This window comes from Haliotis rufescens, unplaced genomic scaffold, assembly GCF_023055435.1.
Source record: "Haliotis rufescens isolate VD_foot unplaced genomic scaffold, xgHalRufe1.0.p SCAF_2, whole genome shotgun sequence".
NCBI classification, from domain to species: domain Eukaryota; kingdom Metazoa; phylum Mollusca; class Gastropoda; order Lepetellida; family Haliotidae; genus Haliotis; species Haliotis rufescens.
In genome coordinates, this window is record NW_025963890.1 from 50,866,981 (window position 1) to 50,888,092 (window position 21,112).

Below are 21,112 nucleotides of genomic sequence, written 5' to 3' on the forward strand. Positions count from 1 at the left end.
GTTCCTGGTGTTATTTATTGAATGTATGTTAATGTTCCTTGCATTATGTATTGAATGTACGATCACCTTCCTTGTGTTATTGATTGATTGTATGATCACTTTCCTTGTGTTATTGATTGACTGTTTGATCACTTTCCTTGTGTTATTTATTGGATGTATGTTAATGTTCCTTGTGTTATTTATTGGATGTATGTTAATGTTCCTTGTGTTATTTATTGAATGTATGTAAATGTTCCTTGTGTTATTTATTGAATGTATGTAAATGTTCCTTGTGTTATTTATTGAATGTATGTTAATGTTCCTTGTGTTATTAATTGAATGTATGTTAATGTTCCTTGTGTTATTTATTGAATGTATGTTAATGTTCCTTGTGCTATTTATTGAATGTATGTTAATGTTCCTTGTGTTATTTATTGAATGTAAGTTAATGTTCCTTGTATCATTTATTGAATCTATGTTAATGTTCCTTGTGTTATTTATTGAATGTACGATCACCCTCCTTGTGTTATTTATTGGATGTATGTTAATGTTCCTTGTGTTATTTATTGAATGTATGTTAATGTTCCTTGTATTATTTATTGAATGTATGTTCATTTTCCTTACATTATTTATTGAATGTATGTTAATGTTCCTTGCATTATGTATTGAATGTACGATCACCTTCCTTGCATTATTTATTGAATGTATGTTAATGTTCCTTGTGTTATTTATTGAATGTATGTTAATGTTCCTTGTGTTATTAATTGAATGTATGTTAATGTTCCTTGTGTTATTTATTGAATGTATGTTAATGTTCCTTGTGCTATTTATTGAATGTATGTTAATGTTCCTTGTGTTATTTATTGAATGTAAGTTAATGTTCCTTGTATCATTTATTGAATCTATGTTAATGTTCCTTGTGTTATTTATTGAATGTACGATCACCCTCCTTGTGTTATTTATTGGATGTATGTTAATGTTCCTTGTGTTATTTATTGAATGTATGTTAATGTTCCTTGTATTATTTATTGAATGTATGTTCATTTTCCTTACATTATTTATTGAATGTATGTTAATGTTCCTTGCATTATGTATTGAATGTACGATCACCTTCCTTGCATTATTTATTGAATGTATGTTAATGTTCCTTGTATTATTTATTGAATGTATGTTAATGTTCCTTGTGTTATTTATTGAATGTATGTGAATGTTGCTTGTATTATTTGTTAAATGTATGTTCATCTTCCTTGCATTATTTATTGAATGTAAGTTAATGTTCCTTGTATTATTTATTGAATGTTTGTTCATTTTCCTTACATTATTTATTGAATGTATGTTAATGTTCCTTGCATTTTGTATTGAATGTACGATCACCTTCCTTGTGTTATTGATTGATTGTATGATCACCTTCCTTGTGTTATTTATTGAATGTATGATCACCTTCCTTGTATTATTTATTAAATGTGTGTATACTGTTTTTTGGGATAAATATATATGCATGCTCATGTATACCGGTCGTAGGTTTTCGAGTAATAAAGTGATGTGAATTCAATAATCTTGAACGTGCAGTTAAATCCCAAGTAACTCAACCTCATCTTGAGTACAATGCTGATCACGCAATAGACGTGTCGATTACGATGGTGAATTCCTTATCCCTTTGACACTCGTGTCAACCAACCGTCCAGCTCAGTCACCAACACTCCAAGCCGCCACAATCGTTCCGATTAACTCTCATTATATATAACTACCCACTTACATAATACCTACATCACCAGGCCATGGCTTAAATTACCAGCAGCCCAAAGAAGAATGCATCCCGGCTAACAAGCATTAGTGTTCACGGCAATTAAGCGAGACATCTGATTGGTGTAATTATGGAACTTTGTTACTGTGCTTAGAAAAATAATGTAGCTGCGGGATTTATCTGAGTTATCAGACCTAAATAATGAAGTACAGATTATTTAAAAAAATAAATTCAGGAAGATCTCCGGCCTATTTTTTCAACTGTATCACATGTCAAATATCCTTTCTTAAAACATTAATTGAAGATGTTTCTTTGTAGAAAGAACATTGTTACACTATTTTTTGTCATAACTCTATTTAAAATAATCAAATAAAGACAAGTGATTATGTTAAAAAGTTTCACATTTTAGCACTCGTTCAAAATATTAATTTATTATTTATTTAACTTTTTGATTGGAACCACCTTTAACTTATGCTTTACTTTAACATATTTATTTATACACAAGCGTAGAAAACATACCATTATATGTATTTTATTGTGCCTCATAAGTAAAATATGGCTGGGCACATTTATTTCATATTGTACTTTGTATTGAGTGTTGCTTCCTTGTATCTTGACAGGGCTGCCACAAGGCCTCATCCTAGTTCCCCTTGATTTAGCGTCTATGCTCGGCATGCCAGATACAAGTCAAAACGCCGGTAGCGACATTGAAGAGTGACGAATGGCTGCCTGGTCGATAATGAACCTGTCTGAGTATGTGTTGAAGATGCCGTATATCTAAAACACTCTCCGTCCCCTAGGGTACAGAAAGCAGCACACCCCGGGGGGCTTGGTGTATGTAAATAACATTATGTAATCAGCACTCTATTGTCACTGATCACAGGGGACCGCCAGGGGCGTGGGTGCTCAGCTGAGTCTGTCGGTGGGATGGGGGCGCGAATCTGGATTTTCAGGCAGCTTCATTAAGTAATATAGATTAAAGATATACATATCTACATTTTGATATATACACGAAGAAAGGCATTTCACAACATAATTGCTGACAAAAGTTACAAAAAAACCCTCTCTACACAGCGAATGCATGACACTAATTAACATGCCCTCCCATTAACATTCTCAGTATTTTTGTCACACCATGAAACCTTGTAGTCATATATCTTTAAGCGGGCGGTCGGGTAGCCTAGTGGTAAAAGCGTTAGATCGTCACGCCGAAGACCCGGGTTCGATTCCTGACATAGATACAATGTGTGAAGCCCATTTCTGGTGTCTTCTGTCGTGATATTGCTGGAATATTGCTAAAAGCGGCGTAAATCCATACTCACACACTCACTATATCTATAAGGCATAAAAAAATAAAATAAAATCCCGAATGCCCTATAAACACCTGCATAAACAAGCATGTTTACTTTTTTATTAATATAATTGCGTTTGAATCAGTTAGACTGGCATAGATCAGCACGCGCGATGGCTCGGGGCGTGTGGCGGGGTGGAGGCTGGGGGGAGGGGGGGGGGGGGGGATGACACTTGATCGGGGTACTGGTCACGTGAGATGACCTAATAAGGTGACCTATTAATCACGTGGTATAGGCGAAAGGCAAGGGTCACTCCATTATTTAAGGACCGGCGAGCCGAGCGTGAAGACATCTCAGGGTCACTGCCGAGTTTACTGTTGTCAGCCTACATACATAAGCCATGGATGATGATGTTGCTGCGTTGGTTATCGACAATGGCTCCGGCATGTGTAAGGCCGGGTTCGCCGGTGACGACGCCCCCAGAGCTGTCTTCCCCTCCATCGTTGGCCGCCCACGACATCAGGTAAGTTTTTCAGCTTGTAAGGAAGTTATAACAATATACTCGACCAACCAACATGAGAGGTGAATTATATCTCTGCCATCACATGAAAACCGATCCAAGTGTTTGAATGGCTTAATATTTCCCCAAATACATAACCACATTCGTTTATTATCACATGGTTATAACCTGCAGTGTAGATGTGGTTGTAGAGTAACGCTAAGTCTCTGAAAATTTAAAACAAATATTAAAACAAAATATTGAAAAAGAGCAATAGTGAAAAGGGAGATTCTGAATCTGTACACTTGTTGACAGTGCACAGCGAAGAATACGTTTCATTTTCAATAAACATTAACCGTTTGAAGTATTATAGTTATAGAATAGGGACACTACACCATTGACCATATAAACTCATATTCTATAGCGTATTCTTTGATTGGAAGTCCTCTGTAGGGAATAGCAATGATCACACAACCAGATGATTTTGTGGATTGCGAAAGCATGTAACACAATTGAACAACATTTCATAAACTGGAATTTTGATTGGCACATGCGAAATGCAAGTTGATCATTTCTTGGTGCATGGGACGTTTTGCTACTCAAACCAAGCCCGTGTACATCATTGACATTGGTTGTAATTCGGAATCACCTCTCTTATCTGTCATATGCATATTTACATTTGTGCTGGCGATTAGGTGCCTCACTCTGGCAGTGTGGGTTCGAATCCCGGACGGGACTCGGCCCAAAAGAGTACGAGAATCTGTACTTTACTCAGAAAGGGAATCCCAAATATAACATTTGTTACATGTGTGTATTTAATTTTGGTGAAATAATGAACTTGTTTCATTTGTTACACCAGTCGTTTGATCAATTTTGATTTTATTGTTGTGAAACGAAATCCTGCATATGTTATATTACATGTAATGTGAAATTTTCTTTGCTTCCAGGGTGTGATGGTCGGTATGGGACAGAAGGACAGCTACGTCGGTGACGAGGCTCAGTCAAAGAGAGGTATCCTCACCCTCAAGTACCCCATTGAGCACGGTATAGTCACCAACTGGGACGACATGGAGAAGATCTGGCATCACACCTTCTACAACGAGCTCCGTGTGGCTCCAGAGGAGCACCCCGTTCTCCTGACTGAGGCTCCACTCAACCCCAAGGCCAACCGTGAAAAGATGACCCAGATCATGTTCGAGACCTTCAACTCTCCAGCTATGTATGTGGCCATCCAGGCTGTTCTGTCTCTGTACGCTTCTGGTCGTACGACGGGTATTGTTTTGGACTCTGGCGATGGTGTGTCCCACACTGTCCCTATCTACGAGGGTTACGCCCTTCCCCACGCCATCATGAGACTGGACCTTGCTGGTCGTGACCTCACAGACTACCTCATGAAGATCCTGACCGAGCGTGGTTACTCCTTCACCACCACTGCCGAACGAGAAATCGTCAGGGATATCAAAGAAAAATTAGCTTATGTTGCTTTAGACTTTGAACAGGAAATGCAGACTGCTGCCTCTTCCTCTTCATTGGAGAAGAGTTACGAGCTTCCCGACGGTCAGGTCATCACCATTGGCAACGAGAGGTTCCGTTGTCCAGAGGCCCTCTTCCAGCCATCCTTCTTGGGTATGGAATCTGCTGGTATCCATGAAACAACATACAACTCCATCATGAAGTGTGATGTTGATATTCGTAAAGACTTGTATGCCAACACTGTTCTCTCAGGAGGTACCACCATGTTCCCCGGTATCGCCGACAGAATGCAGAAGGAGATCACAGCCCTTGCTCCACCAACAATGAAGATCAAGATCATCGCTCCTCCAGAGAGGAAATACTCCGTTTGGATCGGTGGCTCCATCCTTGCCTCTCTGTCCACCTTCCAGCAGATGTGGATCAGCAAGCAGGAGTACGATGAGTCCGGCCCATCCATTGTCCACAGAAAGTGTTTCTAAAGCACACTAAGCGATTTGTTGGACAATGTGTGCAATATTCAGTCACGCATACATCTTCACAAACCGACACTTTATCGGTTGCTCAAATAATATATTTGATTTTTCAAAAATAAAGTGAAAAAATAAGCTTTTCTATACTTTCTTTTTACTTTCTTGGATGTTTGAAAATTGTCAACAAAACAAAATCAAACTGTAAACACTGGGGAATGTCTTAGTCTCGAATATCTGCGGGAACAGATTTCATAGAGCTTAAAGGCAAAATAATGATGAAAATTAGTGATTAGTGATTTACAGAGTTCCTGGGAATGTGTCTTGAGTGTTATGCTATTAACGTGACAGCCAAATATGACCGATTCAGTTGATTCGTATCAGGACATGTAAGGTTATATATATCGGAGGAAACGCACCTCCAAGGATTGGGTTGGAAATGTAAAATCCTCGGGATATTCAATCCAAGGGACCTTCTTATGCGCCTGCTCCTTTCAACCAGTTCTGTGCTGATGGTAAGACTACTTATCAGGATGTTCTGGGTTCCATGCCAGTCATCCTTAATGAAAAGGTTTCAATTCTTGTCTTCGATATTAGAACACTGATGTTTGAAGTCCAAACTTCATCTTACTGGGAAAGCCTCGGAGCACCTCATTGCTGGGGTTAAATACACATCTGAAAATGTAAGCCAATATTTCATCTTAGATAACGCTTTATTTCACTTTTCATTCTGGATTATTTGCATGACGGGTTTTAGACTAATATCTGCAAGGAAATCATAACAAATACAAATAAGAAAGTAGACCTGTGCCGCTCAGGAAAATGTCATCCTTGTCAGGTCATAAATACCCTCTTTTTAATTTCATAGCATTATTATTTCTGGCCCGGTTATCGGATCTTGTTTCAATCTGGATCAATTGCATGACGGTTCTTTTTGCATGACTAATATATGCATCTGAGTGAGTGAGTTGGGTTTAACGCCGCTTTCAACATTATTCCAGTTATATCGCGACGTCTCAGTTTAATGTGGGAGGAAAGCCCGAAGTGATGCAGGTCTCAGACGTTTACCACACGACAAACTTCGAAACATATACTCGGGGCGAACCGGGATTCGAAGCCACAATCATAGATTTCTGGTGTGCCGAAGGAACGCAACTCTGCACAGCGCCTTAGACGACTGGGCCACCCGTGCCCTCTAATATCTGCAAGGAACTCATAACAAATATAAATAAGAAAGTAGAACTGTGCAGGTGTAGGTTATATGTATACCCTCTAAACTTCATAGCCTCATGATTTCTGGCCCGGCTGTGATATTACTCACTCACTCACTCACTCACTCACTCACTCACTCACTCACTCACTCACTCACTCACTCACTCATGCTGAATCTTTAAAATTGCTTGAAAAAAAAGTTAAATCCGGCGTAATCACTCACTCACTCGTTGTCAAAAGACTATAACAGTAGTCAAGCCGAGAACGAGAGGAGGATAGCTTTATGGTTTTCAGACTTAGTGAGTGAGTGAGTGAGTGTGTTTTTACGCAGCTTTTAGCAATATTCAAGCAATATCACGACTGGGGGCACCGGAAATGGGCTTCATATATTGTACCCATGTCGGGATTCGAACCCTGGTCTTCGGCTTGACGAGCGAACGCTTTAACCACTAGGCTACCCAACCGCCCCTTTCAGATCTGCTAAGAAATACATAATAAATATAAATAATAAAGTGCCTGTGCCGCTCGTGAAAATGTTAACTTTGTAAGGTCACTGCATAACAAGATATTTATCAAGAAAATCTAAATACCCTCTTAACTTCAGAAGTGAGTTTTTCTGACCCAAGCCGTGATATTGCTAAAAGCGGCGTAAAACGATATTAACTCAGTATTATTCCTGGAGGGTTTTACAACTACCTATTGTCAGGACGTGATGTGCATACATGTATACTGGAGATGCAGATAGTAGCAACCAATGCATAACTACCTATACTAGGGAGTATCTCAAAAGGAATTATGTCACTTATGTCAAATTTCAAAATGTCGAAAAGTCAATAGAATTCCAGTTTCCGAGAAATAACTCAAGGATCCCCAAGGACTTCCTGAATTTAGTAAGAGCAAACTAAAATGAAGATCTGACATTGACAAAGCGTGTTGTGCATTGTGTGCCCGACGGCCTGGAACGTTCCTCACGCCCTCATCCACAGCTTCAATCATACTCGCACTGTACTGAAATACTCACACATTCACAGCATACTCACAGCATACTCAAATGATACTAAATGATACTCACATCATTCTCAAGTCATAGTCACATGCTATACACTCCATACTCAAATCATATTCACATCATACTCATATTACACTAAAATCATAATCACACTATTCTTACGCGATGCTCAAATCATACAAACATCAAAGTCAAATCATATTACGTCATACTCAAATCATACTGACATCATATTCAAATCATACTAAATGATACTCACGTCATGCTCAGTACAAACTCAATCATTCTAAATCATACTTACGTAATAAACCATACGGAAATATAATACTGACATACTCACATCATACTTAATCATAATCACACCATATTCATACCATTCCCAAATGTTACTCACCCGATACCCAAATGATACTCGCACAATACCCAAATGATACTCGCACAATACCCAAATGAATATTCGCACAATACCTAAATGATACTCGCACAATACCCAAATGATCACTCGCACAATACCCAAATGATACTCGCATATCACTCGCACAATACCCAAATGATACTCGCACAATACCCAAATGATACTCGCACATCACTCGCACAATACCCAAATGATACTCGCACAATACCCAAATGATACTCGCACATCACTCGCACAATACCCAAATAATACTCGCACAATACCCAAATGAAACTCGCACATCACTCGCACATCACTCGCACAATACCCAAATGATACTCGCACAATACCCAGATGATACTCGCACAATACCCACATGATCACTGGCACAATACCCAAATGATACTCGCACAATACCCAAATGATACTCGCATCAAACCATCACCATATTCACATCACACTCAATGATACTCACACCTTGGTCACGTCATACGACGACACGCTAGATGTATGGGCTGGAGTAAGTATGGATAGAACTCTCATATACTCGTATGTGACGGTTGGTTGGATAATCTAGTGGTTACAGTGTTCGCTCAGTCTAATATATCGTGTTTATTGGGATTATCCGTATCTTAAAAGTGTTTGAATATTGACATGAGTCATGTAACCAGATCATGTCACTGCCAGTTTGTACGTGAAGAAAAAACTGATAACTGGTTCAGCAGCTGCGCGAGGTATGTTCGAAATACGCCAAAACGCCTGGGTGACACAGAGAGAAAGGAATGATCGATAATGAACCTGTCTTGAGTATATATTGAAGATAACGAGAGAGAGAGAGAGAGAGAGAGAGAGAGAGAGAGAGAGAGAGAGAGAGAGAGAGAGAGAGAGAGAGAGAGAGAGAGAGAGAGAGAGAGAGAGAGAGAGACTTATTGCCAAGCGCGTCAGGCAGGGTAACAACAAGTAGAGAGAGTATTTTCGGACCAAATCCATACCACCTTACCTCCAACTAATACCGTCCTGAGTAGTACCTACCTGATCATGACCTTTGGTATTTGCATATATGTCAGTAAATGATCCAGATGGACACTGTTTTCATCCGCTTATAATAGTTGCTAAAGAAATGTACTGCTTAGTGTACAGGCATATGCACGTTAACAAAAAACGTAGATCAAATATGGATATCTTTAATCGACGTAAATAGATAAAAGAAGTACAATTAAAGAGACAAAGCCCTTTGCACAACAACAACAACAACAACAACAACAACAAAAGCGAAAACCCTTTCCACATTCATAAGAAATCTCTGTTAACAGCAGAGTCGATTGTACGATTCTGACTATAATTATCATGAGCACGTGTTAATGAATAAAACAACGTCAAAGCAAGAAAACAAATTGGCATGGCTGAAATGATGGTCTCTGCTGAAACGTTCCATGGAGGTCCACACTAGGAATGAGTATTAAGTAGTGAAACGAGAGCGTCAAACATAACCATTGTGTTATGTTTTATAGTGTTACTGATAATAGACAAAATATGCACTGAATCGATACTAAAATTGAACAGATTACTGCACTAGGGCCTGTCATGTGTCGTATTATCTCATTACGTAGCTGTGTATATACTGTATATTGACCTATTTATCAAACATTATTTGGCAGACATACAGGGTTCTCATGAACCTCTTTAATTTGAGGATTAACACAATTTTGTCATTTAAATTGGATGATTGGAGATGATGTCAAACATTACATTAGTGATTCATTTAATACTCAGCTCATTTCACAAACATTGCTTCATTTCAAATCCAGCGTTTCTCATACAATGTATTCACAATCAACATGTATGTTATTCACGGGCCCAGGGATTTATACAGTGATAACAAAATATGAATCCATACGTGCTTTTTATACCTTACAAGTATATACTCACACACACATATATATTTGTGGAGAGCGCCGAAATGTTTGGCTTATGGTTTACAATAGTATTACAACTTAGGATAATTAATGACATCTTTAAAATGTACTCTTCAAAAAAAGAAACTTGACATAGATGTAAAACCACTTTTTGCCAGATATCTAAAATAATTACATTAAATGAGAACCAAATAAGTCAAACAGAAAGATGATGTGTCTATAATTCGCGATAACACATGCACGTTTGGGGATCAATTTTTCAGCTTCATCCAAACGCAACCGCCTGTAAAAAACGTGCAGCACAGGATCCTGCATTTAGGCATGCAGGCCCCCCTGCTGAATGGGTATAAAAATCCACATCAACGGCTGTTCATACAGTCCTTATAACGGCAGTAGAGGCGGTGACAGAATGCCAAGACTGAATGCAGCTCAACGGAACAACGCAATTGGGAGATTACAAGCTGGATCAACTCAGCAAGGCACTTTGGCGTATCCAGACAGACAATCTCCGCACTGTGGACCCGATACAACAACACCAACATAGTTGACGACAGACCAAGGTCAGGAAGACCAAGGGTGACAACCCAAGCACAAGATCGATACATCCGGCTGCGACACCCCCGAGACCGCACTACCACAGCCACGTCTACAACCACACAGATCCCTGGGGTACGCAGAATATCAGATCAAACGGTACCCAACAGACTGAGGGAGGCTAGACTTTTTGCTGGACGTTTTGCACGAAGACCTGTTCGACGTCATGTATTGACCCAACGTCATCTGGCGGACCGTCTGCTTTGGTGCCAACAGTGGGTTAGATTGGCACGTGCAAGGTGGAGAAATGTACTGTTTACTGACGAGTCCCGTTTCCTACTCACACGTGCTGATGGGCGCGCACGTGTCTACAGACGTCGGGGTGAACGTTACGCCCCCAACTGTGTGCAGCAGGTTGTCTCATTTGGCGGCGGGAGTGTCATGGTATGGGCCGGAATTCATCACGGTGGTAGGACGCCTCTCGTGCATGTGGCAGGTGCATTGACAGGTGTGCGTTACAGAGACTTGATCCCACAGCCTGACGTTTTTCCTCACGTCAACGTTCATGGCGGACAGTTCCAGCAGGACAACGCTCGACCGCATATTGCACGTGTTTGTCAGGACTTCTTACAGCACAACAACATCCAGACATTACCTTGGCCAGCCCGGTCACCAGATTTGTCCCCGATTGAGCATCTGTGGGACAAGTTGGATCGACGCGTTCGCAGAAGGAATCCACCGCCCCAAACACTTCCGGCGCTTCTTGATGCACTTCAGCATGAATGGCAGCACATCCAACAGCGTGTTATTGACAACTTGATTGCATCTATGGGTCGTCGGTGTCAAGCGGTGATTGATGCACGTGGTGGGCACATCCGATACTGACATTTTCTGTACCCCTGTGACATTAACTGTATCGTGTACGTGTGTCTGTCTAGGTGACACGATTAATGTTTTGAACATTGTGTACATTGATCTTCAAACAGTGTTTCAATTATGGTTTCTGTGTCCTATTTTGAAACAATCGCATTATATTGCATTTTGAAAGTTAGTGTCAAGTTTCTTTTTTTGAAGAGTATATAAATTTCTTAAGTGCTAAGAAAATATATTTCCCTAGACTGTTGAGTAAAAGCGGATTCGAGCTGAAACTGAAACTGAATAAAAGATTATACTAATTAACTTAAGATTGGTTTGTTTAACCATATTGTTTCTAAAGAAACCCGAATTGGTGAACAAGCAGGTTTGCTTATTTTAACACTGTTCCGGGAAATACAGAATTGATTTAAACCCGAGTTAAGGTTAAAGCATGAATGTGCCTAAAGTATCTAAATAAACCAATTTCAACCAATTGTGTTAAGAGTACGTTTGCTGTGGTATATAAGCGTTGTCAAAAAAATGATTGCATATCAACATGGCTGGTCTCCAGAATGTTGAGTTTATTTTTTCACAGAAAGGAAGCGCACAAGTTTTGTTTAATGGATATCGTCACACCAAGATTGTAGAGAGACAGACTTGTATTCACCGCTGGTAGTGTCAAAGGATGCCTATTTCATTACAGCCAAGCCATTTGGAGGAAGACACAGGACTTAGAACTTGGTTTGTCTACTGGGTTGACGACGGAGCACGATTCCCACTGCATTGTCTAACCATCACTCATCGATAGGTCCGAAAACAAACAACAATCTGGAAGGATTCCACAGCAGACTGAACCGTGGACTAGGTCATCGACATCCCAACATCTTCTGCTTCATTGAAGTCATCAAGAAGGTAGAACATGCAGATCGGGCCAAGATTTCGCAGATCGACTTTGGTGCTACCCCCAGGTGTAGAAAACGAGTCTAACGAGAGGTAGAGGATCTTGTGCCGCTTAAAAGAACATTTGGCCCAGGGATTAAAAACACCCATCCAATACTTGGATGCTGTTGGTAATCTTTTGAAACTTGGCTATTGACTTATTGTGATTATCATCTGACTGATTAGTAAAATAAAATGTATATAAATATTCTTGGGGTTAATCCATTAAAATGACAAAGGTAACAGGCAGGGGATTAGGTGTGCTGTAGGTGTTTTGGCATGTAGGCGTTTTGGGAGGACACCAAATAATACTTAGGTAAAATGCTGTCTCTTAAATCTGCTTAGAATGGACATTGGAGGCAGAAATGGTATTCTAATTCTACTATTAAAGACTATGCAATATGGACAGAATAATGACTAGAGCATCTAAATTTAGGTAAAGCTTTAAGATAGATCATATTGTGAATACAAAAAATATAATCTTCCAAACCATATTCTATTTTAACATGTCTGTAAAAGTTTATTTTAGAGAAGGTGTGATAGTATCGTTCCATGTCTGAACATCAATATCTTTACAGCGTTTTACAAATTGATCAATAAATAAATAAATAGCCAACCCTTTGATGGAGCAAAACGTAGCTTTATTCGGGGTTTGAGGTCTAAGACCTAATACTAATTTACAAAACCTGTCATGAATTATATCAACATCTGAGAATGGGTGGAAACCCAATGCCTCAGATCCATATATTAAAATTAGCATGATTTTAATATCAAAGATATGAAGCTGTATAGTTATAGGAAGTTTTTGAAACATAACAAAATTACATTGCAACATTTGGATAACTTTCCAAGCTTGTTGCGCTAATCTTGTTTGGGTAAAGTATCATGAGGCAGATGAGAAAAACTGAACACCTAGCTATTTATAGCTAAATACTATTTCAAGATGATTTGTGTTAAAGCAAATGTTTTCATAACACCGTAATGGTCCACTATTTCTAAAAAACAATGATTTAACTTGATAATTGTTCACAGGTACAGTAAACTACGGTTATAACGAACTCAAAGGGACTACTAATTTTAGTTCGTTATAACCGTAATTCGTTATAAGCATACATACAGCATAACTACAGCATATAGTCGGGACTAAAACGTTAGTTCGTTATATCCGTTAGTTCGTTATAAGCGTGTTCGTTCTAACCGTAGTTTACTGTATACCCATAAATACCAAATCGTACAATGCAGCAGTTAAATGAATGATTTTCGGAAACAGTATGTTACGTTATAGTCAGCAATATTCCAGCAGAGCCACGTATGTGTTACTACAACATCATATTCGTAAATAAAACTGGTTGGTTGGTTTGTTGTTTAACGCCGCCCTCAGCAATATTCCAGCTATAAGATGGCGGTCTGTAAATAATCGAGTTTGGACCAGACAAACCAGTGATTTATTTCATGAGTTTCGATCCACGCATTTGGGATCGATGACATGCATCAACCAAGTCAGCGAGCCTGACCACCCGATCCCGTTCGTCGCCTCTTACGACATGCACAGTCGCCTTGTACTGCAAGCATTGGTTGCTGAAGACCTATTCTACCCCGGATCTTCACGAGTTCGTAAATACAGCATAAAACTCACATTATCTGAGTGTACCGCGGTCTTGTTTTTTAAGGGTCGACGGCGCTATATATTCTGTGCTTAATGGACATTGAAAACAGGAACAATGTTCTGTACTGCCCATGAAACTAGCTTTTAGCCGCACTGGTTGCTCTTTGCTACTCATCAGAACATTTCAGGGAAGATTTACTTTCTGCAGTTTTGTGGTTTGTTATATGTATTCAATCGCGGGATAATAGGCCGTTAATCTGTCCCCTGAAGATCCAGGTTAGAAGTGGTCTTCAGCAACCCATGCTTGTCGTAAGAGTCGACTAACGGGATAGGGTGGTCAGGCTTGATTGATGCATGTCATTGTATCCCAATTGCGTAGATCGATGCTTATGATGTCAACCACTGAATTGTTTAGTCCAGACTCGATTATTTACAGACCGCCGTCATATTGCTGAGTGCGGCATTAAACAAAAAAACTGCCAATGGTTCTTACAAAGAATTAGATTAACAGCTGCACTTACACATGGTTAGAAAATGAGAACGATACTGCTTTATTCTTGCAAAAGTATTTCTGCGTTTGATAATAAAATTACAAAAGCAATAGTATCATATAACTTTTCCTTTGCGGCAAGTTTTGTTGTATTACCAGTGAAGGAGAGTAGCGAATGTAATACAGTAAAGGTCAGGGTTCACGATCAGCCAATGAAATGTCAAGACTGACCGAATTTTGATAGCAATATGTGCACTTCATTCCCCTGAGGTTGGTTAGCTATATGACGGCGGTCTGTAAATAATCGAGTCTGGACCAGACAAACCAGTGATTTATATCATGAGCATCTATCCACGCAATGCATCAACCAAGTCAGCGAGCCTGACCACCCGATCCCGTTAGTCGTCTCTTACGACAAGCTTAGTCACCTTTTACTGCAGGCATGGCTTGCTGAAGATCTATTCTACCCCGGATTGCCTCTGAGGTAATAGTACTTGAAACATATATAATATAATGAGCTATACATTCAAAACGTCCACAGTGTTCCTCATAATAAAGAAGTTGACATCCATATATTCTCTTCCCTATGGGCAAAATATGTTTGTAAATTCAGGCCTCGGTAGGGAACAGAAGAGGTTCAACGTCGGCGAAGAGCTCGTGCCAAAGAGAGATAAACTGAACATTACGTACCCAACGACTGTGAAACCATGGAAGAGATCTGGCGTCACAAAAATAGTCTCCTTTTACGGGCACAATATGTTTCGTGATAATCAAGCTCTGTTTGAAGATGACCCAGAAAGGTTCTTGCAAGGATTTGTGACCGTGGATGAAACCTGCTTTCACAGCTTTCCGTCTAAACAATAATAAAACCTGTGGAATCATTTGACATCACGACTACCAAAGAAGGCACAAACCGTCACATCACCTAGAAAGGGTATGAACTTGGATGCCGAGAGTGTCGCCATGTTGGACTATCTTCCAAATGGCCGAGACAATAAACGTGGCATATAATGCGATTCATATACAAATACGTATGACGTGGTCCACATCGTACTGTGGACAATGCTTAAGGAGACATTTCTTATGATCATGGAAATAGTTTTGTCGCTTTTTTGAAGGAAACAAGAAAATCAATAGATATACTGGAGCTAATCAAGGACATCAGAGTTTCTTTCACTACATAAATCTGAGGACGACGACATTTTCAAAAGTGCTAAGTCTCTCAGCCGAAGTTACAGGTTTTCATAAAAGTTTTGTAGACAAAAATAGAGTTTGAGGAAATCTACAGTTAAACCTTGTTTGTCAAGAAAACGAGAATTACGTCTCTCCACAATAGACATTACTCCATCACATGATTCGCTATTCAGGTTGTTTGAACTGCAAACGGTACCTTCCTGGGGTCTCACTTGTAATGGGGAACTTGTTTTCCCTACTCGAGATTGTACAGAGTACATAATTATGAACAATACACCCCTTTATACGTTAATGAAATACTGACATTGAGCTAATGAGATAAGCAAGAATGAACATGTTAAAGTACTAACATCAATAAATGTATTCACATTCCCATTAAAATGGAAATGCAATAATAGTGTGAATTTAGATGAAATGGTTATCAGATATAAAGCACACACATTAATCATTCACCTTATAATAAATATGATAAAAATCGAAATCTGAGTACAAACTATGCTATTATGAAGAGAGAATAATACATAAAAACAATTAAGAAACCATGAAAGATGCCTAATCAACATCTTTGTCATTGCTTTCATAGAAGTCCGGTTATCTTAACACGCATATATATAGCCTCTTGGTGAATGTAGAGTCATTCGGTCCCCAGCTGGCGTGCAACAAGGAACGACTCTTGCTCTTACACATTTCTGTCAAAATGTCTGCGGTGGTTATCGACAACGGATCCAGCTTGTGTAAGGCCGGGTTCGCTAGTGACAATGAACCAAAGGTTGTCTTCCCCGAAGTTGTTGGCCGCCTCAGGTATCAGGTAATACTTTTATTGGACATTAATAAACAATATTGGCTCATCAAATGGGTGAAGGGAACCAGTGTGTAGTATGTGTAATTGAACTATGTGAGAGAGTGAGTGAGTTGTGTTTAACGCCGCTTTTAACAGTATTGCAGTTATATCACGGCGTGTCAGCTTTATGTGGGAGGAAAGCCCGAACTGATGCAGGTCTCAGACGTTTACTACTTCGGTGAAACCCATGAGCACGGGTATGGTGCAGACAAATCTAGAAACATAATGGGGGCAAACCGGGATTCGAACCAACAATCATTTGTTTCTGGCGTGCACAGCGAATTGCGGCGCCTAAGACGACTGCGCCACCCGTGGCCCCACATGTCATCTGAAATTAACTGAGAAGACATTAGGTGAAATGCATCTCCTTGTAGATAACCTATTCGTGAAATTTGGGAATAGGACATTTAGGCAAGAACTAGGCATCCCCATGGATACCAACTTTGATCTGCTCGTTGCTGATCAGTTTTAAAAATCAGAAAAAGGGAACTTGGCCATGAAGTTTATTAATAAATAAACTTCGGGTATACCGATGATCTGATATCGGTCAACAATGACCAAATATCCATATTCCTTCCACTTATTTACCCAACTGAGCTAGAAATAAAGGAGGCCAGTGAAACAGCCTCATCTGTTGATATTTAGATATATGCATACAGATTCATGTGATACAAACTGTCTACAAGACTGTATGATGAGGGATGACTTCAACCTTACAACAGTCAACATTTCCTTAAGTTGAGTAATATGCCGAAGACATTTCCAAATTGTTTAACGCATCAGTGACAGAACTGATATCTCATACAATTTCATATGTGCAGATGCCAACGTAAGTTTTAAGGTGAACAATTGACTTCGATGTGTTTGTGACGGGTGGGTTATGACACGCTCATCTTTTTGTGAAACACCTGGTATAATAACTATTTGAAAGTGATTCATAAACACATGCTTATGAATTAACTGGAATCGTATAATAAGTGCAGAGATTTCTGATGGTTTGGACAATTTTTGTCGCTGTTTTCACATTATGCATAGGACATTTAACTATGTGTGTGTTTTTCCCCAGGGTTATATGGCTGGTTTTGGACAGAAAGATACCTACGTCGGTGGAGAAGCTATATCCAAGGGTGGAATTCTTACACTTAACTACCCTGTTCCACATGGAATAGTTACAAAATGGGAAGACATGGAGGAGATATGGCGTCACATGTTCGATAACGAGCTCCATGTGGCTCCAGAAGAACATCCCGTGCTCTTGACAGAGGCTCCACTTAACCCGATGGTTAACCGTGAAAGGATGGCTCAGATGATGTTTGAAACCTTCAATGTCCCATCTATATATGTGGGCGTCCAGGCTGCTCTGTCTTTGCATGCCTCTGGTCGTACCACAGGTTTGGTTCTGGATTCAGGGGCTGGTGTCACCCACGCCGTACCCATCTCTGAAGGTAAAATTGTTACTCCAGGCATTATCAGGCTGGACTACGCTGGCGCAGACGTGACATCATATTTGATGAAATTATTAACAAAAGGTGGTTTCAGCTTCACTACCACTGCCGAGAGAGAAATCACTAATGACCTCAAGAAAAAACTTTTGTACATTGCCCTCGATTTTGAGCAGGAACGTGCTGCCTCTTCCATCTCTTTGGAGAAGACTTTTGAGCTTCCCAGCGGTGAAATTATCACAGTTGGTACAGAGAGGTTCTGTAGTCCAGAGCTTCTCTTCAAGCCATCAATTATTGGTGCTTCTCAGGACGGCATCCATAAGGCAACATACGATTCGATTATGAAGTGTGATGCTGACATCCGTAAAGATTTATATGCTAACATTATTCTCTCGGGTGGTAACACCAAGTTTCCTGGCATGGCTGAAAGGATGCAAAAGGAGATGACAGCCCTTGCTCCATCAACAATGAATATCAACATCATAACTCCTCCGGAGAGGCAATACTCCACCTGGCTCGGTGGCTCCATCCTTGCTTCAAAGTCCAACTTCAAGGACATGAGCATCAGCAGGCAGGAATACTATGAGTCCGGCCCATCCATTTTGCACACAAAGTTTTGAGACTTTCAGACATTCTTCTAATAACATATTGTGTCCTGAGGTAAATTAAAGCAAATGATACCGGATAATGTTTAGGAATTATAGATTATAAAGTAATTATGTAATTTGGGTGTTAAGCGTCAATATAATGCATGTTTGTGTTGTTTTGTTACTGTTATTATCTGAATATAAAATGGAGACAAAATATTTACTCAGAGCCTTTTATGTATACTCATTCTGTAGTTCCAATAAATTAATCTGCCTAAAGATCTTCCTGTTTTTTTTCACATTTTTAGAGGTATGTACACACATACACACGCACACCATGGCGTACCATAAACACGTATTTCATGGTTTATGATAAGACCTTTGACAATCATGATGGTTTGATGTTGGCCTTGGTACATCATCGTTACAAGGCTTGTGTTTACGCTTCATAACGATCGTGACAGAGAAGCAGAAAAACTTTTAGCGATACATTCACAGTCTTGGAGGGAGTAAACAATTCAAGGATTGCTCCCTCCAAGGCTCTCCTGTGCAGAGTTGCGTCCCTTGGGCACGCCAGAAACCTATGATTGTTGGTTCGAATCCCGGTTCGCCGCGATTATGTTTCTAGGTTTGTCAGCACCATACCCGTGCTCGTGGGTTTCACCGAAGTGGTAAACGTCTGAAACCTGCATCACTTCGGGCTTTCCTCCCACATTAAGCTGACACGCCGCGATATAACTGTAATACTGTTAAAAGCCGCGTCAAACCAAACTCACTCACTCACTCAGGATCGGGCATTAAGCGATATACTACAGTCAAACAAAAGACCACTGCTGCTCTTCCGCCGCCATGTTCGTTCCACCCTGCGACAATCATGCCCAAGGCCATCGATTCACATCGGTTTGCATCATTTAGTGCAATCAACTATTTGCTGCAGTCTGCTAACATTAGTGATGGACACAAAGTGGAGAGAGATTCTTTATTTCCTCTAGATTTCAGTCTGACGATTACAAATGCATTGGCTTTGGTTTTACAGCAATTGTTTGACCAAATGTTTTGTTTTGTTGTTTAACGCCGCACTCATCAATATTCCAGCTAGATGACGGCGGTCTGTAAATAATCGAGTCTGGACCAGACAATCCACTGATTGACATCATGAACATCGATCGTCGCAATTGGGATACGATGACATGCATCAACCAATTCAGCAAGCCTGACCACCCGATCCCTTTAGTCGCCTCTTACGACAAGCATAGTCGCCTATTACGACAAGCATAGTCGCCATTTACGGTAAGCCTGGGTCTTCACGGGTCACCTCTCAAATAAAGCACAGGTAGATAACAAACCGCATAGAAATGTCCATGAGAAACACATGATCATGGTATACGACAGCCACTGTATGTTAATGAGAGAGTGAGTAAGTGTTGCCGCATCAGCAATATTGCAGTTATTAAAAACAAAATCAATTTCCTTTAGAAAACATTATTTAAAAATGATGATGACGATCACTAAAAGTTCCCTTTTCACGGTAAACAGTAAAAACTGACATTCAAAATTTAAGATCTACATCTTTTCATACAGTTTAATTTTTTTTAAATAGGCTAATTGAAAAGTTCGGAAATAGTTTGAACTGTATAAAAGCATTGACGAATAAGTGCCAAATCCACACATTCAAACAAAAGGTGCTTCATAGTCAAAGGACCATGGCAAGGTGTACATTGAGGGGGATCTTCTTCCTTCAATAAGAAGGAATGAGTCAAATGACTGTGTCCAATAGGACATCGTCGGATAACAACTTCATCTTGACGACTTAATCAGGTAGGTGCATGATTTCCGATCAAGGGGTATATAGCATGAAGCTTTTTTAATACTTAATATTTAAGTCCACCTTTGCTACCACATATTTCCAACATATTGGCGAATAGCAGGCTTCAGGTCAGTATATGGGAAAGTACCTGCCAAGAATGATTTCCCAAGAGCAGCTTTAGCTGCAGAATCTGCTTTAGTATTTCTACTGATGCCAACATGACTGGGGAGCCAACAAAAGACGATGTTATTATTCGCCACGGACAATTCAAATGACATTTCAAAATTACTGCTAAAAAGGGATGGTCAGTTTTTGATTGCCTGTAAACGGGATAAACTATCAAAAAATGATAAAACTGGACTCTTTTGAACATTCAATACGTTGCAAGGCTAATGGTATAGCCTTAGCCTCTGCCGTAAAATTAGAAATTCCATCAGTTAATCGTAATGATCATTTGTAACAGCTGCATTTTGGGATCCATCAGTGTATATGTTTGTATACCCTGTATATTGATGTTTAATATCTAGGAAGGCTTGTTGGTATGATAAGGAGTTCGTATCTGCCTTTTTCAAGTTCGTTAACTCAAAATTGACAGTAGGCTGTATTGACTGCAAGGGTGTCACTTCGGGTAAGTTATGAATTGCAATTGAAGAAATGTTTAGATCTGCATCTGTAATGCATTGTTGAATCCGGATACCAAGTGGAGGTTTCTTGTCATACAAAGTCTGACATGGAGGATTAAAACGATGTTAAACGCCGGATTGGATGGATTGGAATGAAGTTTTGTAACGTATTGCAGTGCCAGTTTTATTCTTCTGATATCAATGCAAGG

At 39.7% G+C, this 21,112-nt stretch overlaps 2 protein-coding genes across 2 annotated transcripts in view; both read left to right on the plus strand.

Moving 5' to 3' along the window:
• Window positions 1-5,592, plus strand: part of LOC124114336 (actin, non-muscle 6.2) — a 17,485-nt gene extending 11,893 nt beyond the window's left edge. The window contains exon 3 of the mRNA XM_046474832.2: window positions 4,730-5,592. Coding sequence (XP_046330788.1) covers window positions 4,730-5,466 — 737 coding nt within the window. The 3' untranslated portion in view covers window positions 5,467-5,592. The remainder of the gene's footprint in view (window positions 1-4,729) is intronic.
• Window positions 5,593-16,246: 10,654 nt separating this feature from the next.
• On the plus strand, window positions 16,247-18,752 carry LOC124114337 (actin-1-like). The gene is made up of 2 exons (XM_046474833.2): window positions 16,247-16,411; window positions 17,511-18,752. Exons 1-2 carry the CDS (start codon window positions 16,301-16,303, stop codon window positions 18,504-18,506), a joined length of 1,107 nt encoding a protein of 368 aa, XP_046330789.2. The 5' UTR covers window positions 16,247-16,300; the 3' UTR covers window positions 18,507-18,752.
• The last annotated feature ends 2,360 nt before the right edge of the window (window positions 18,753-21,112 follow it).

Excerpts from the sequence above, each read along its gene's own strand:
- LOC124114337 (XM_046474833.2), top strand. The coding sequence starts at position 16,301 with ATGTCTGCGGTGGTTATCGACAACGGATCCAGCTTGTGTAAGGCCGGG. Across the intron at positions 16,412-17,510 it reads TTGGCCGCCTCAGGTATCAG|GGTTATATGGCTGGTTTTGG; the intron begins GTAATACTTTTA and ends GTTTTTCCCCAG.